This window comes from Octodon degus, unplaced genomic scaffold (genome assembly GCF_000260255.1).
Source record: "Octodon degus isolate 3935 unplaced genomic scaffold, OctDeg1.0 scaffold00423, whole genome shotgun sequence".
Classification (NCBI taxonomy): domain Eukaryota; kingdom Metazoa; phylum Chordata; class Mammalia; order Rodentia; family Octodontidae; genus Octodon; species Octodon degus.
In genome coordinates this window covers 273,447-290,092 of record NW_004524999.1, presented here as the reverse complement: position 1 = coordinate 290,092, position 16,646 = coordinate 273,447, and the positions used below count along the sequence as shown (strand labels likewise).

Below are 16,646 nucleotides of genomic sequence, written 5' to 3'. Positions count from 1 at the left end.
CACACACACACACACACACACACACACACTGTTATGTTCCCCTCCCATAGTAAATGAATAAATAATTGAGTTAATTAATGAACAAGTGGCCAAATGAGCACAGCAGAATAGAATGTCTTTCATGGCCCAGAGAGCATGGCAAGCCCCAGAGTTGAGATACCCAGTTCTGGGTCTGGAGAGAACTAATGGGGGTGTGACCTTGTCCCCCAACCCCATTCTGGCCACAGTGAAGCATGGCTATGTGTCTAAGTCCACACAGCCATGGAAGAGAGCTGGGAGTCACCGGGAGAGCTATCACAGAAATGGTAGCCCTTCTGAGCAGCGCTGGCTGTGTAGGGCACAGTTTACTCCATACTGTCCAGCCTGGGCTATTTCACTGATGTGGTTGCCACTCACCTCAGCTTCCTGTGACTTTCCAATTTCCCTTCTGCTTTTCACTTTTTGTTTACTCTGACTGATCTCTCTCCTCCTGTTTCTGGGTATGCATCAAGTGCAATACCCAAGTGTGGTCTGCACAGGAAGGGAGCTTGATGTTTGTAATCCACTTCCTGGCTGTTGCAATACTCTTGACAGTGTTAGCAGACAACTCTCTTTTTCACTCTCCTCTCCATGTCTTCTCACCTGTTCCAGGCAAAGGCAAAGCCCCAAAAGCCATAACGCCACTGTGAACCTTCCCCAATCACATCTGATCTTGGAAACTAAGGGGAGCTGGGCTTGGTTAGCATTTGGAGGCTCACCAACTGAGGCTTAGATATATAGTATGCAGAGATACATTGCTAGGCATTGCTAGCAAAGAGCAAAATGAACCTAGATTCCTTCCAACATCTGGATGGGGAGAGGAGAAAAGCAATTCACCCCATTTTGTTTCCATTCCCTTGTCATTGTTCTCTGGCCAGGTCATTAGGTGTGTGTTGGAAGGAGGTAGCAGGGGCAACCACTTCCACTCCTGTCCAGGGTGGCCAAAAGAAGCTGCACCATTAGCTCTCCAAATGCAGCCCCAAGTGCCTCCTGAAATCCCCTCCCTAGTTTTCTGTGCATAGCATTTCTGAGTATCAATCAACTCTTAACTGCTGTCTTGTAGTTGCATAACCTCTACCAGGAGACCGCATTGGAAAATTGGAGTATTCACCTTAACCCAGCACTGCTGTGCTTGTGTATTCTGTCTGTCTGTCTCTGTCCTTCTCCCTCCTTCTCTCTCTCTCTCTCTCTCTCTCTCTCTCTCTCTCTCTCTCTCTCACACACACACACACACACCATTGGTGAAGGGCTATTGAGTTCTAACCTGGTCTCTTCTCTCCCCTACCACGCCTACTGCAGCTACTACCTGCACCCCCTTGCTAGGCCCTCAGAATGGAATGATGAGCTGCATCCAACCTCTTGGGAGTTCTAGCTACAAATCCACATGCCACTTCACCTGTGATGAGGGATTTTCTTTATCTGGGTCAGAAAGAATGGACTGTACTCCATCTGGGCATTGGACAGGCTCCCCCCCAACATGTACAGGTAGGTTCTGGGTCTGTTCCTTCTTACAGTTTATCAGGCAACACTGGGATGGAGCAGCATCAGGGAGTTCCACGAATGTGTTCTTAAGCTAAAGTGTGGCAATATAAACTAAGGAGTGTTTCTCTCTCTCTCTCTCTCTCTCTCTCTCTCTCTCTCTCTCTCTCTCCCTCCCTCCTTCCCTTTCCTGAATGATCTTGTAATACATTATGACAAACATACCACAGTTTTATGAAGTACTCTTACATCATCATAATCCATGTTAACCACAGCATCGTTTCCACTTTATAGAGGAGGAAGAAACACAGGATCAGACGAGTTAGGTTACTTGTCCAAAGTCACACAGTGAAAGTGATAAAACTCCATTATTTCACTAAAAGTTTTAGTTTATTATACAGTCCTTTTCTGTGACACCATTAAATCATATATTTATTCATTTATTCATTCATTCACTAATGTACCACCTTTGCTGAACACTAAGTTCCACGCACTGAGCCTTCCAAGGTAGGTGTGATTTAACTGCAGACTCACTGTACACTGACTCTGCCCTCCACTTCTCTATGGTTTATAAAGCACTTGAAGACAGGAGCTAATCTTCCTTCTTGTTATGTCTTCTGCAGCAGCTAGGTAGAACAGAGTGCTCCATACAAACAGCTGTTCTACTGAAGCTTATTGTTTACCCTTAAAACTTCCTTAAGCACAAGCCCTATTAACCATGAATTCGTAGAGTCCTCAAAGGCAGAGTGCATCTTGTCCATCTTTATCTACCCATACGCACACGCAGCACAGTATCTTGCTTAATGCATAGTCTCTCATACCTCCCCTTCAGCTTCAAAAGGCATCATTGCTCTTCCAGTGCAATCTTCAGTTTAGCCAGTAATAACAAGACTGGAAGTAACAGCTAATATTCATTGCTTGTGTAGTACAGCTGTTCATGGGAATTTTCACACAGCCATTCTTCCCCTTAAAATGCATACTACTATCCCCATTCTGAAGATGAAAGTGAGCTTTGGAGAGAATAAATAGCTGGCTAAGACATATAGCTAGGAAGCTGTGAGGGCAGGATTCCAACCTAGGCCTGAGTATAAGGTGTACCTCACCCTTACACTATACTGCCACCCAGTGGCAAGGCTGCTAAACCCTGGGTCTGTCACTTAAATTTACTCTTTTCCATTCCATAAGTTGAAACCTTAACTGCTTAGTAAAGGTAATGTGGCAATCAGATGAGAGATTATATTAGTAGAAATATGTTAGTGCAACAAGCACTAGATTACTATTCCAAGACTGGTGCCCCCTCACATGGCATTAAGGTCTTGTCACTCTCTTAAGCTTCAGTTTTCTGTTAAAAAAAAAAAAAAAAAAAAAAAAAAAAAAGAGAAAAAAAAAAAAAAACCCAGAGGGGTGGGCAGGATCATCTCTGAGGCCTCCTCCCTCCTGAAGAATACTGTAGGGGAAACGGTGTGGAACACATACACCTGCTGTGAAATCTCACAAGCCACCCTGGAAACATCAAGGAACATCGAGGCTGTGCTTTTTCTTTGTTCATTCATTCTCTTTTCTCTCTAATGACTCATTCCAATGATGTTTTTCAGGGACTCCATTCCCTGATATTGTGTGTTAAGGTCAAAGAATCAAAACTCTCTAAAAATATCTCCTGTCAGTGTTAAGTCATCTATGCAAACACTATGGTTGCTATATCTGTAATCTCTGAAGCCCCAATTTGCTTTCACTTCTGTCCAACCCTCTTTTCCCCCACAAGAACTGGCATTTGCCTCTCCTCTGTGGGCCCAGCCATCCCAGCCCTTCCAGGGCTGATCTTGACCATGGATGATGCCTGTAACCAAAGATGACTCTCAGAACTGCCGACCTTTATTCTGATTTTGAGATCTAAGTTGTTATTTTGCCTGTGTTCCTACTTCATTTTCCAAATTTAAGCTCTAGAATTTGGCACACTCCTGTTCTCTTTTCCCCGTATATCTGAGTCCCCGGATTTTTTTTACCCCAAGCATCACTCTCAGCAATCATATATGAAACAATTTTGAGGAAGAACTGGGGTGGCTAAATTAAAAATTGATATATTCATCTACCTGGCATTTGGTTATTGAATCTCCCCACCCCCTACGGAGATCCTGCAGTGGGAATTATGGGCAACCATGACACATGATCCTTGGGCTGTAGAAGCTTTCTGTCCAGCAGAAGAGAAAAGATATGAAAATTATATAGGAACAGATAAATTCAAGCAAAATGCTGAGGTGTGCAGAGGAGACCTCCGGCCGCATGAGTCCTGGCTTCAGAGGGGCTTGATGAGTTGGATCCAATGGAAACAGAGGACATACAGGGCAGTGAGAGCCAACGACACACCTGGCATTCCTCAGAGCTTAGCTACCTTGACCAGGAGTTTTGAGCTCTTTTTTTGCTGTGAAACTGTGGTAGAAAAACCACCCTAAAGATGCAAATAGAGGAAATCATTTATGGCATAAGGTGGTCATTACAGTTGCTAATGTATTGAAATTAAGAGAAGGCTGGAGATCTTAGGGGAAGTGGTGTCAGGCTGGAGGAAAGACAGACATGACATTCTAGACTGTAGCCACTCAGATAACACAGTAGAGCTGTACAAGGCCAGAAAGTCTCTGAAGCAGTGCACGTAGGCCAAAAGAGGGTGGAGCTGTGAATCTAGAGTATGGCTGCTTAAATCCTCAACTTCCTTTCTTGATGATCCCTGTATGCTCTCCTCTTTGCAAATCTACCATCCCTTCCTCTGTAGTAAATGCCAGATATTTAGCAGAACTCTGGAAGTACAACAGATTTTCAATAATTTATTTGATACCAAGAATTGAATTCAGGGCCTTGCAGCTGCCAGGGGGTTGCTGTGCCACTGTGCTATACCCATGACCCTTTTGTAAATATTTATCAAATATGTGAGTGAATGAACTTTGTGAATCACAGAACTTGAGAATACACTTGGAGATCATGACACTCTGAATTTGATGTTGCAGCTATCAAGTGCCCAGAACTCTTTGCCCCACAGTGGGGCACGCTGGATTGTTCTCATGTGAATGAAGACTTCAGTGTCGGCTCCAGCTGCCATTTCTCCTGTGACAAGGGCTTCAAGCTTGAGGGCTCCAACAATGCAGAATGCACAGCTTCTGGAAGCTGGTCAGTGCCTCTGCCGACTTGTAAAGGTAATCAGTGGTGTTCACTGGGCCTGTCCTACTCATTGAAATTTTTTTCTGCAAAGACAAAAATCATTTACATAGCTCTTGTATATGACAGGTACATATTTATAACACCATTCTGGCATAACAAATACAGCCTGTGGGCTAAGAAGTTTTCTAAGGAATGACAGGATGGTTTATGTTTGTAAATAAGTGACTAATTTTTATGTAAAACTTGTTTCATTTCTTTAACCTATTTTGCTTAGCTTTATTGTGAAAATTGAATGCTTTCCATTACATTGTTGGTCAGAGAATCCCAGGGTCTAATTTTTCAACAGTGTCACAAAGGAATCTGCTATTATGTTCCTGCCACATGTCAAATTAGTGACAAAGCCAGTGGCATCATTCACATTTCACCTTTCATGTTGACCTTTGACCAGAGCAAAGTATCCCCTTCCAAAGTAGCAGGGGAAGATACATGATTAGCCTTTGTAAATTTGATGTTTTACCGAATTGCTGTGTTTCTGCACCAACTTCTCTGCTGCTTCTTAAAAAGAACTGGTAATATTGACCTGTTTCTTCTTCTTTTTTCTTTTTTTGCAGAACTGGGGATTGAACTCAGTCCCTTGCGCTTGCCAGGGAAGTGCTTATTCTACTGAGCCATCTCCCCAGCCCCAGACCTATTTCTTCTTGTGGTCACTTCAGGGACATTTTTAAATACTTCTCCTCATCTGGTTTTCTATATCCAAAATAAATAGATAATAGTTTTTCATAACTTTCTTATTGCTAGCATGTCCCTTATTAGAAAGAAGAGGAGCAGAGGCAGTTACTATGTATTAGTCACTAACTTGGACACAATTCTTTTAATTGGGTGTTCTCTAATTGAAACATTTTCTTGCCCTAGCTGTACGATCGGCTCCCGCTCCTGTGGTGCGATGCCCAGCCCTTGCCACCCCTGGGCAGGGGACAATGTCCTGCAGGCATCACCCAGGAGCCTTTGGTTTCAATACCACTTGTTACTTTGGATGCAGAGCTGGCTTCACACTCATAGGGAGCAATGCTCTGAGATGCAGGCCTTCAGGACAATGGACGTCAGTGGTGCCGGAATGCAAAGGTAAGCTCAGCGCAGCAGTTCTGATGCATTCAGTCTCATGCTGTATCTGCCTGTTGAATCCCACCCAGCCCAACAACCGTGACAAGTATAACATCCTCCACGAAACTCCACTGATGCCAGCCACAAGCAGTGAGCAGCAGGCCCATCACCTGTGCTCCCTCCAGACCTAAAGGAGAAAACTAACACAAATGTCTAAAGTGTGTTAGAACTATAAGTATGGTGAATGTGAAATAAACAGCATGAACTGTGAAGCTGTAATATTTGAATTGGGTGACAGTAAAAACAGTGCACTTTCTAATAATTAGTAGCTAAATAGCTAAACCTTCTAATGTCGCTTGAGACCTGTCCCCTACACCTGGAGCATGGAGCCCCATGTCTCTTTTTACTTCACATCCCCCCAAAAGCATATTCAGAGCTTTACAAATGTCAATACTGCTCAACAATATTTACTCAAATTCAATATAATTTCCTAATCATGCTATAATGTACTGTCCTGGCCATAAGGCTAAGTCCTCCCATCCTCCTTACCATGAGGCTAACTGAAAAAGAGAAATGTTCTCTAATTCTCTCAAACTGCCAGTGTCCAGATGAACACTAAATGCTTATGAAATACTTGAGCACTATATGCTGCCATGCCAGTTAATCACCAAGGTACAAATAATAATACTTAGAAGAATGGTAGTCTTGAGAGACAGGATAGTAATTGTAAGTAGTGTTTTGGAGGCAAGATCAAACCATTAGCAAATATTTATTGGATGCTACCTCGCATCCACCTATTCTTTGACCAACACTCTTTGAGTGGCTACTTTCACAGGTGTGATATTAGAGAAGCTGATGTGACTACTGCAAGTGGCTGATTTACTTTCTGAACTTATATTCTCTGTTAGCTACTGGCAATAGGTAACAAATAGAACCCCAATCTCATTTACCTTCATTCTACTTATCTGTTTCTCCTGTACTTTTTATTCCTGCAGCCATCAAATGCCCTGAACTGCACCTTAATAATCCACTAGTGATGAACTGCTCCCATCCCTGGGGAAATTTCCACTATGGCTCAGACTGCACCTTCCATTGTCCAGAGGGTCAGTTACTCAATGGCTCTGCAAGAGCGACGTGCCAGGACAACGGCCGCTGGTCAGCCACCACGCCTACCTGCCAAGGTACATGCTTCACGTCTTAGGAAGCCACCTCAGTATGAGAAACACAAAATCAGTGTCTCATCTCTGAATATTTCTCACAGTGATCTTCCTTTCCACCGCTGGGTTTCCGCTTAATTAATGAATGTTTCACAATGAGTCAGATACAATCTCCTTGCTTTATACAGAGCAGTCGGAGTTCAATTCAGTGACTATGCAGACAAACGCCACTCCTTGTAGTGCTCAGATGTATGCATGACCTTCTCACTTCTTCATCTTCTCTGTTTAACATATCTTGAAGTTTCAAAACGCGTGAAACTGAGATTTTTTGTTGAAAATACTTAACTCATTATCTCAGAAGACTCCTGTGTACAACCTTTCCTCTAAAATGTTACAGATTTTCCTTGTGCTGTTTGCAAGCTTTATTTCAGCCCCCATCTCCTCCCCATTTTATTCCTTGAAGTTTGTTATGACTGCTTTCTCTTGAGTATCTCAATTGTTGATTGCCAAAAGATTTACCCATGCTTTATTTCCTCAAACTCCCATATGTGGATTTTTTTTGTGCTTACAAATTAATTCCTTTATTGGGTCCTTACCCTGACCCATTCAGAAATTATATTTACTACTGAGGCTGTAGAGATACATGCAGGCCCTGAGCTCTACACTGGTGCCATGGATGTCTGGTTTCCAGATTCTTTTTCCTGCCAATTGATCAGCATGTGCAAGACCTTTAACAAGCCCACTTGACCTCTAGCCTCAGAGTTCTTTGGACCCTTCTAGAAATGACTGGTCTTCTGCACAGACACTTCTTATCCCTGACTTATGTGTGTTTCTTTTGCAGAGGAGGCCTTGACTATCCAGGAAGCTCTGACTTACGCTGGTGGAGCAGTGGCTTCCACCACAGGTCTGGCCATGGGTGGGACCCTTCTGGCTCTGCTAAGAAAGCGTCTCAGAAAAAAAGGTAAATAGTCTTCCTCTTCTTTTTTTTAAATGTGATTTGGGATGGGGTGACAAAGCCACAACTTCAGTAGTTCAGGTTTGTAAACACTTTCTAGAAAGCAAACAAGGCAAATGATCTAGAGGACTGACTGTCTTATCAGAACCTCCTGGGACATTCATAAAACTACAGACAATTCTACAGTGAGATCTGGAATGGGTCTACTAATCTGAATGTTTTAAATTTAGGTATAAAAAATTCTGGTGAGGCAATTTTACAGGTCAGCATTTGGGGGTCCTCCAGAATCCCCAAAACTAACTAAGGAGATGTTTTCTCCCCTCATTCATTCGTTCAAACACCAGCCATTGATAGATTACTCTGATAGACAAAGGGACCAATTGGGATAGTTCCCACCATCAAGGTAGAGGAGACAGACAAGTTAAATTTTGCATACACTAAAGAGGGGTAAGTAAGTGTGTGATGACAAAAATGTGACTCAGTTATTCCCAGAACACAGAATAGGATGACTAAACTAGACTGTTAGGTCAGAATGTTTTGCTCAAGCTTAGCTTTGAAGAATGAGAGGGATTTGGCCAATGGAGGAAAAGGGAAATAGAGTTCCAGTAGAGAAAACAGCATGCGACAAGTCATGAAAGAGTGCAATGTCCTGGAGAATATTGCGACAGTCCAGTCCATCTGAGTTCAAAGGGGCTGAGGGAGGAGGCAGGTGATGAAGCGAGAGCTGCAAGGAGCTGCTGGTAGAGATCTGGCATGCTCAGCTTGTACATCCCCACTTTCTTCTGCACCCTTGTGTAGTTGATGCAGGATTTGATCAGGGAAGTGACTACATTGATAGGACCCTCTGTAAGGGAAACTGTTCATCAGAAAAAAAAGATCTTTTGTGTAGAAATAAAAGAAGGGACCCACTCACCTCTCACGGTTTAAGGTACCCTTTCTCAACCTGCTGTGACAGCTAGCTGGTCCATAATTTCATAAACTTGTCTATGAGAAAATATGACTCTTTTTTATCACTACTCCTAAAAATTAACCAGGGGGAGGAGAAGTAACAAGAACTAAAGTGTGTCATGTGCACGTAGCGACTTCTCACAGTGAACATGATCATTACATTCTGCAGATATGTACTAATAACCATAAAAGAAAAAAGTAATGAGGGCATCAGTGTGCAATGGATGCTCAAGCCCTGGTCCCTAGGTGTGGCAGTTAGAATCCTCACCGGACTCAAGAGTTACAGCAGCCGTTCTTGCTGCCTGGCCTCAGGGATGCATCTTCCATCCCCTTCTCACTCTCCACTCAAGATCTGCAAAATATGCCTCTATGCAAAATTTTTGTTTACTGAACCAAACCCAGGAGGAGGAAGAGTTCCTAGAACCTGAACCCTAACCTCCCAAATCATGTAGGAATCACACCAATCCCTCCTGTCACACTTTCCCTCCTGCCCTCTCCTTCCTTCTTCCTCTCTCCCTCTTTGCCTCCTCCTCCCTCCTCCTTCTCTCCCTGCTGCTCCATCTCATGTCTCTCTGTCTCTGTCTCTGTCTCTGTCTCTGTCTCTGTCTCTGTCTCTGTCTCTCTCTCATCTTACAATCTAGCCCTGGAAGGACACAAACTTGCATTTTATAGTCTTGTCTCCTCAGAGTTTTCCCTTCTGCTAAACATTTCTAAGTTGGAAATGGACTCTGATACCTCTAATGATAAATTCATTTCCTAGGGATGGGAGAGTTTTCCTGGTCTTATCCCACTTGATTTTCAGACTCTCCAATTTTCTGTGGCCAAATAATAGATAAATATTAAAGCCATGTGTGAAAATACGACTGTGAGAATCCTGCTTGGATTATGATAGGAAATGCCTGCTCACATATAGGAGAGCGAAGGAAAATCCGAACTGCCCTGTTGGTTTAGATTTGTTTGCGTGATCAGCTTGCCTCTCTGGAGCCAAGGGAATGAGGAGGCCCAGACAGTGAGAATGCCACAAATCACACAGCCACAGGGCCGTCTAGGACGTAGGAGCTGTAGGTCTCAGCGGAGTGAGGATTGTATTGAAAAGCAAGAGGAAGGAAGTGAGAGGACACTAGAGATAAATACTGTAAAATATTTCATTGAGTCTAAAATAAGCCTTGCCTTTCAGGGAAACATGGTTTCCAATGCTTTCATGGAATAAACCTGTTTAAAAATTGGTCTACTGACTTTCCCCAATAATATCTACTACTACTGATTCTTTCCCTTCATATAATTTGTTTTCTCTTTAAACCAATCATTCCTATTTTCTCTCTTATTTCAGATGATGGAAAATGTCCACTGAGCCCTCACAGGTAAGATAGAAATGTTCCGTAATTGGGAACATTTTGCTAGTTTTCATCCACTAGAGCAAGATGGTCATGCAGTGTCTTAGTCACTGTCTCATTGCTGGGACAAAATACACGACGCCCACAAGTTAAAGGAGGAAAGGTTTATTTTAGATCACAGTTTGTAGAGGTTTAACCCTGGCTTGAAGGCAGGGGGGCATGGCAGAGGGGCATGAGCAAGGAGAAGCGGATCGTGGCACGCTACCCGGGAAGCAGGGAAACGCTCCTTGGTTCACTTTTCATTCCATCCAGGCTGCAAGCCTATTGGTTTGTGCATTCACACCAGGGTCAGTCTTCCCTTTTCGAAACACATCACCCACACCCAGAACTATGCTAAGCAAATCTGAGGACTAATCCAGTACAACACACGCCTGACCCAGTCACCCTCCAAAGCCTTATCTAGGAGCATGTAGGGCTTTGGGGGAGATAACCAGATATAAACCATAATATATAATGGCTGCCTTCTTTTTACAATAAATATTTTCCATGCCATTTTCCTATCCTGAAGTATATGCAGATGATATATTCCAAATACACTAAACGTAAAGATCAAAAAATGCCCTAATTAAAATGTCAAGGATGGCTGGGGAGATAGCTCAGCAGTCTAAGCGCCTGCCGGGCAAACACAAGGACCCGGGTTTGATCCCCAGTACCACATGCTGTGCTGGCCCAGGAACCCCAGGTTCACTGTGGTGGCTACTAAAACTGGGCATGGTGGCACACACCTGTAATCCCAGCACTGGGGAGGCTGAGACAGGAGGATCACTATGAGTCTGAGCTGCATACTGAGACTCTGTACCAAATAAATAAATAAATTTTAAAAATTTTTAAAAAATCAATGAAAGTGATTTGTAAGAGAAACAAAGTGCTAAAAGTTCCGCATTATGCTAGCAGCTGCTGTGGGGTTGGTAGGAGCTTGCAGGGCTTCCCCAGCAGAACTGCAATGAAGCAGCAGCCCGTTAGGCAGCCTGCGAGGATGCTATATTAGTGACACGAGCAGCGTTGCAGGCATAGCCAACAACAGCTTTGTTTTTTCAGAGCAGTACAACTTTGGCAAAGGTTTGTAAGGCTTGTTATAATCTTCTCTTGATGCATGTAGCAATTTCATGTAAAAGATGCCAAAGCCACTTAATTATATGTAGAGCAGGTCAGTGCTAGGCTCAGTGAGTTTTGCCCATGTGCATATTGAACAGATGTTGCAAAGTGACATGGGCTGCAGGACAGTTCTTTTAGCTCCTGTGCCTATTTGAACAACCAGTAGACTTGGCCCCTGCTCACAGTACATCGGCAGAAAAAAGTCAGGGGGGACAGTACTGCCATTGTTTAGATACTGATAGAATATCTCTGTGTCTGATTGTGTTGAGGACTAAAAAGTATCCATGTTTCTATTTTTCAGCCACCTAGGTACATACGGAGTTTTCACAAATACTGCATTTGACCCAAACCCTTAAGGTAAGTTGCCTATTTGTTTTTCATACTGGGGATTGAATCCAGGGCCTTCACATTGAATTATGTCCCCAGCCCTTTTTTATTTCAAGACAGAATGTCACTAAGGCGCTAAGTTGCCTAGGGTAGGCTGGAACTTGTGATCCTCTTGCCTTCGCCTCCCTGAGAGCTGGGCTTAAAAGCATGTGCCCTCACACTTGGCTTTTTTAAGGAAGTAGAACGATAGAAAGCTTGTTTTCACTTAATCATGTATTCAATTTTAATTAAGTATTAAGTTTTCAGGCCACAAAGGAAACTATATTGGCAACAAGAATAATAGTGACTTTGTTTAAATATCTCCATTCAAAAGAATATCTAACTTATTCCAGGCTGTGTGACATTCTCATTCTCGGCCGCTATCTGGTGTTGCCAGCATGGTGCTGCCTTACTATCCCTAATGCCACCTGCTGGGGAAACAAAGATAATCTGATGCCAGCCTTATCTCAAATACTGAATTTCCTAAGAAAAGTAGCTCAGATGGCAGAAAATCTGGAATCTGGGAAGAGCTCATTTTGAGCTTCACGCGATAGATGTGATGAAGACTTCTTGCTTTGTTTCATTTTTTTTAAGGAAATGATTCTTACTTTCATTTCTTTGGTTTTACTTTCAGAGACATACCTTTTTCCTGGTGGCCTCCTCCAGACTCTCAGGATCCTGCTAAGGAACACAAAACTTCCTGTTACACTTGACCTCATCTGTAGCACATCTGTTACAGGCTTCTGTACACGGTGTGGATAAAGGACAAGGACACTCCTTTAGATTTGCTCTGGACCAGAGCGCAGCAGGACTGTGCCACATTCTCGCCTCTCCACCCACCTTCTTCCTGATCCTCCCCCCCTCTTCCTAAGACACAAGCCACAGAAGCCAGGAGCAGATGTTTTGACTGTGGTCTGTGAACTTGTACCTGGCTGTTCCGGAAGTACGAGTTAGTCAAAGAGACTGGAGCATCTGATTCACTAGGAGACCAGACGGTGCAGGAATGAAAGGGAGCTGTCGCATAACTCTGGGGTTGAAAGTAGGCATCTTCTATGCTGTTGGAAGGCAGAAGCGTGTTTAACAAGAGAATTCCTTTAGGATCTCCAGGATTTCCCAGCGGTTGCTGCATCTGTGGGTCCTTGAAATGCTGCTGAAATTTCTAGAAAAGCCTCTGGATGGCGCCAGAGGGTACGGAAAAAAAGGAACCACGTTATCGTGGAACCTTCCCTCCACTGAAGAACCCAAAGATCAATATTCAAACCTACAATGAAAGACTCCCCTGCCACATACCATATTCCTCTATTTATGTTCTGTGCTATATGAGCTGTGTATATCACGTTGTTTACCATCAACGTGAGAAAATCAGAGAAGTAGAAAAAACCTTCATCTTAATGTTTTACAGAGAATGGATGTGTTTTACTGGTTATTTAAATCACATGTTTAATAAATATGTCACAAAATTATACAGTGCTTACCTGAAATTAATGCACATATTAGAGATCCAAACAATACATTGTCTTGTTGCAAGGAAATGTGATCCGATGACTATGTCTGGTAGACTGAATACACACAGCAAATACGAATGTAAATACTAAAAGGGTTAAAGGGCTACAGGGATTGTGTCAGAATTTTGGTAGCAATATTGGGACTTAGGGACAAGATACTTACCAAAAGTTTCCCAGAGATACTACCAATAGCATCCTTGATGTCAATCCTTGTGTGTCAGTCATGAGGCTAGGTATTATATAACAGTGGTTCTCAACCACGTCCCTCAAGTCAGAATCTGCACTTAGAGAAGCTCCTAGGGAATTCTGATGGTCTAACACCTTTGGGAACCACTGCTTTTGTAGCTGTACAACTAACTATAAGGTCTTGTTCTTTCCTTAAATAGCTTATACTCTAGTTGGGGGATTCAATAAGTACCTACATAAAATGATAAAGGGTAGCTGAATGTAGTGGTGCACCCTGTAATCCCAACACTCTGGGAGGTAAGGCAAGGGGGTCCCAAAATCAAGTCTAGCTTGTGCAATTTAGCAAGACTGTCTCCGAATAGAATAGAATAGAATAGAATAGAATAGAATAGAAAAAACAAAGTAGAATACAATAGAATAAAAAAGAAAACAATGGATTGGGGATGCAGTTCAGTGCAAGGGCCCTGGGCTCAATCCTAGCACCTCCCCACAAAAAGTTACATGGTAATTATAATTTGAATAGAAGCTAACTGGTAATTATAATTTGAATAGTAGTACTGGAAAATGCAAAATGGAAAAGTCAAAATTGTGTCTAAAATCAGGAAGAGGGGTAAGATAGCAGATTTAAAAACTGTGCAAAGAAAGAGAGAGAGAATGGGCCCTCTATGTCGAATGCTATCAGCAAATGAGCAGACAGACAGAGCAGGGAGTACCGTGCCCAGGAGCCTGACGTCACTGCCCGAGTTTTCACCCGGAGACCACTTGCTGAGTGTGCTGGTGCCATAAAGCTCAGGCAGAACCTCAGGCCATCCTGATGTTTCAGACAGCACACTTCTCAGATCCTCTACGCACGGGAAAATAAAATTCAAGGCAGGACCAGACGGTAAGCTCCTTCCTGAAGCATCAGAATCCCTGAGGGCAGGAAGTGTATCAGAAATAAACCCACACTGTGCGCTCTATAAGTGCTAGGAATCCTGTTAGTAGGCTCCTTTTGTCCTCCCAGTAAGCCTATCAGGAAAGATTAATCTCCTCCCATTTGTTTGCAGATGTCAAAACTGCACTCTACTTAAAGAGATCACACACCGTGTTGCACGCATCCATGTTCCCAGCAGCACAACTAGAAACTAGCTACACCTTGGGAGCAGCCAGTGTGCCTGTCAACAGAGGAACAGATAAACAGGACGTGGCATTCGCACACCTCGGAATACCACTCTGCCTTCTGCCATAAAGGAAAAGAAACTTGGGTCATTTATAGGAAAGTGGATGCACCTTGAGACCATAAAGTAGTAAAATAAATCAGACAAGTTTAAATACCAGGTGGTGTCTCTTACATGAGAAGTCTAAAATATAAATCAAGAGCGAAAGAAAAGATGGCTAATAGGAAAATAGAGCTTTCTCAAATGGGAAGAGAATCAAGAGATGAAGGGAGTGGAAGGGGAGGGAGGGGAGGGACGGGGGATGGAAAATTTAAACGTGTTACCTACATGTATCCATCCACACACATTATGTAAACATCAGGTACTGCAAGCATGTACTAATAAAATAAAATAAACTTAAATTTAAAAATTGGGGGGCCGGGGAGATGGCTTAGTGGAATAAGCGCTTCCCTGGCAAGCGCAAGGACCAGAGTTCAATCCCCGGTTCCGCCAAAAAAATAAATAAATAAATAAATAAAATAAAAATAAAGTAAAATAAAAATTGGGGAAGGAATTGGAGCTCGGAGGCATAGTGCCTGCCTGGTAAGCGCGAGGCCCTGTGTTCCATTCCTGGTACCAAAATAAAAAGCTCAAACCAATAGTTAGTTGCTTTGTCAAGGAGTCAGTCTTTTCCTAAAATATGGAAGAAAGACATTAAAAGAAAAAAAGGAGGAGAAAAAGGAGAACGAGGAACTCCACTCCAGAGAGGCAGAGTGGCTTGCCCCGCCCCACACAGGGAATAAGTAGAATTGAATTCTGGACCACTGAGGAGCCCAGCCAACCCCATGCTGTCCCCACCCCACCCCGTGACAAGGGTGACAAGTCCTTGCCCAGAACTGTGCCTTGGTAAAGTGACTCAGGGCCCTGTCGGTGGCCCGAGAGCACCGCGGTTTCCGCGCCTACAAACAGGGCACGGACTCCCGCGGAGCTCGAGGGCGCCGGCTCTTCCGCGCGGGAAATGCGAGGGTCGGATCTCCGCCCGGCGCCTTCGGCAGCAGGCAGCGCAGACGCGGGGAGGGAGCCGGGCACTGCCCCCTGGGAGGGTCCAGCGGGGACACTGTCCCGCCTGCCGGCCTAATCAATACCTCTTGCCCTGGGGCAGTGACCCTGATTCCGGCGGGAACCAGCCCCAAGGGCAGGAGGAAGGAGGCCTGGGCGCAGACGCCTGGCACCCGCGCCGAGAATCATGTCTGCGGGCCGCGCGCACCTCTGGGTGCTGCTGGCCCTGGGCGCCAGCCTGGCGGGCTGGGGCGTCCAAGCGGGCCCGGCGGGGGTACTCCGGCAGTTCTACGTGGCCGCGCAGAGCGTCACCTGGACCTACCGCCCCGAGCCCTCAGACCCCAGGTAACAGGATTCGGGGTGGGGGTAGAGAAGGCGCCCCTTTACAGCTGCACCTAGACAGACTGCAGACCCACTAGTAGACTGTTTGAGATTGACTGTGAGGGATAGGAGAAAAGAGGGAAGGAGTGAAAAACAGAGATATGCACAAGAGAGCTAAGATAATTGTACTACTAATTTCTATTAGTTCATTGAAAGGAACAGTTGGTGCTTATATTATTTGATCAACCTTGAATGCCTGTATGTTGCAAACTGAGCAACTACTTCCAACATGCAATGTAAGAACCGTTAATTTCCATGTTTTGAAATTCCATGTTGTTTTTCTCTTTACTTTTTTCCCCTAATTTTATTGAGAAACAAATAGCAATGAGACAGTTTCAAACCAAATCGGTAGGCCAGTTTCAATAGTTAACACATTGCATACATTTCTTCCTAGTGGTTAATTGCTGTACAAGATGCGTACATGATATCCTATTTACAAACACCATTAGAACAGATCCCTCTATTCATTAAGAGAATGTAACTATATATCTATCCTAACCGCTTTGAATACACAGATACAAAATGTATCTGTATCCCCTTTTTTATTTAGTTCCGTTATTTGAATATTATAGGTGTGTAAACTCAGCAAAATATTCTAAAACAGTCCAGTAGTCCATAATAGTATTGGGTCTTCCACTTGACTGGCAATGTCAGAAATTGTTGACCTGAGTCCCCTACAGCTCAACATAGCAGCATGGCTTTACTTCTTATACTGT

At 43.8% G+C, this 16,646-nt stretch overlaps 2 protein-coding genes across 3 annotated transcripts in view; both read left to right on the top strand.

Annotated features, from left to right (window-relative positions):
• The window catches only part of Selp (selectin P), a 32,991-nt gene extending 19,897 nt beyond the window's left edge, over positions 1-13,094 (top strand). Inside the window, exons 9-16 of the mRNA XM_023708639.1 lie at positions 1,318-1,503; positions 4,497-4,682; positions 5,560-5,769; positions 6,744-6,929; positions 7,747-7,866; positions 10,139-10,169; positions 11,599-11,654; positions 12,298-13,094. Coding sequence (XP_023564407.1) covers positions 1,318-1,503; positions 4,497-4,682; positions 5,560-5,769; positions 6,744-6,929; positions 7,747-7,866; positions 10,139-10,169; positions 11,599-11,653 — 974 coding nt within the window. The 3' untranslated portion in view covers position 11,654; positions 12,298-13,094. The remainder of the gene's footprint in view (positions 1-1,317; positions 1,504-4,496; positions 4,683-5,559; positions 5,770-6,743; positions 6,930-7,746; positions 7,867-10,138; positions 10,170-11,598; positions 11,655-12,297) is intronic.
• A 2,371-nt stretch (positions 13,095-15,465) lies between these two features.
• F5 (coagulation factor V) overlaps positions 15,466-16,646 on the top strand; it is a 66,694-nt gene continuing 65,513 nt past the window's right edge. The window contains exon 1 of one of the 2 annotated variants that reach the window (XM_023708637.1): positions 15,466-15,894. In XM_023708637.1, the coding sequence (XP_023564405.1) occupies positions 15,737-15,894 (158 nt within the window). In that variant the 5' untranslated portion in view covers positions 15,466-15,736. The remainder of the gene's footprint in view (positions 15,895-16,646) is intronic. The other variant, XM_023708638.1, reaches the window with a different exon arrangement.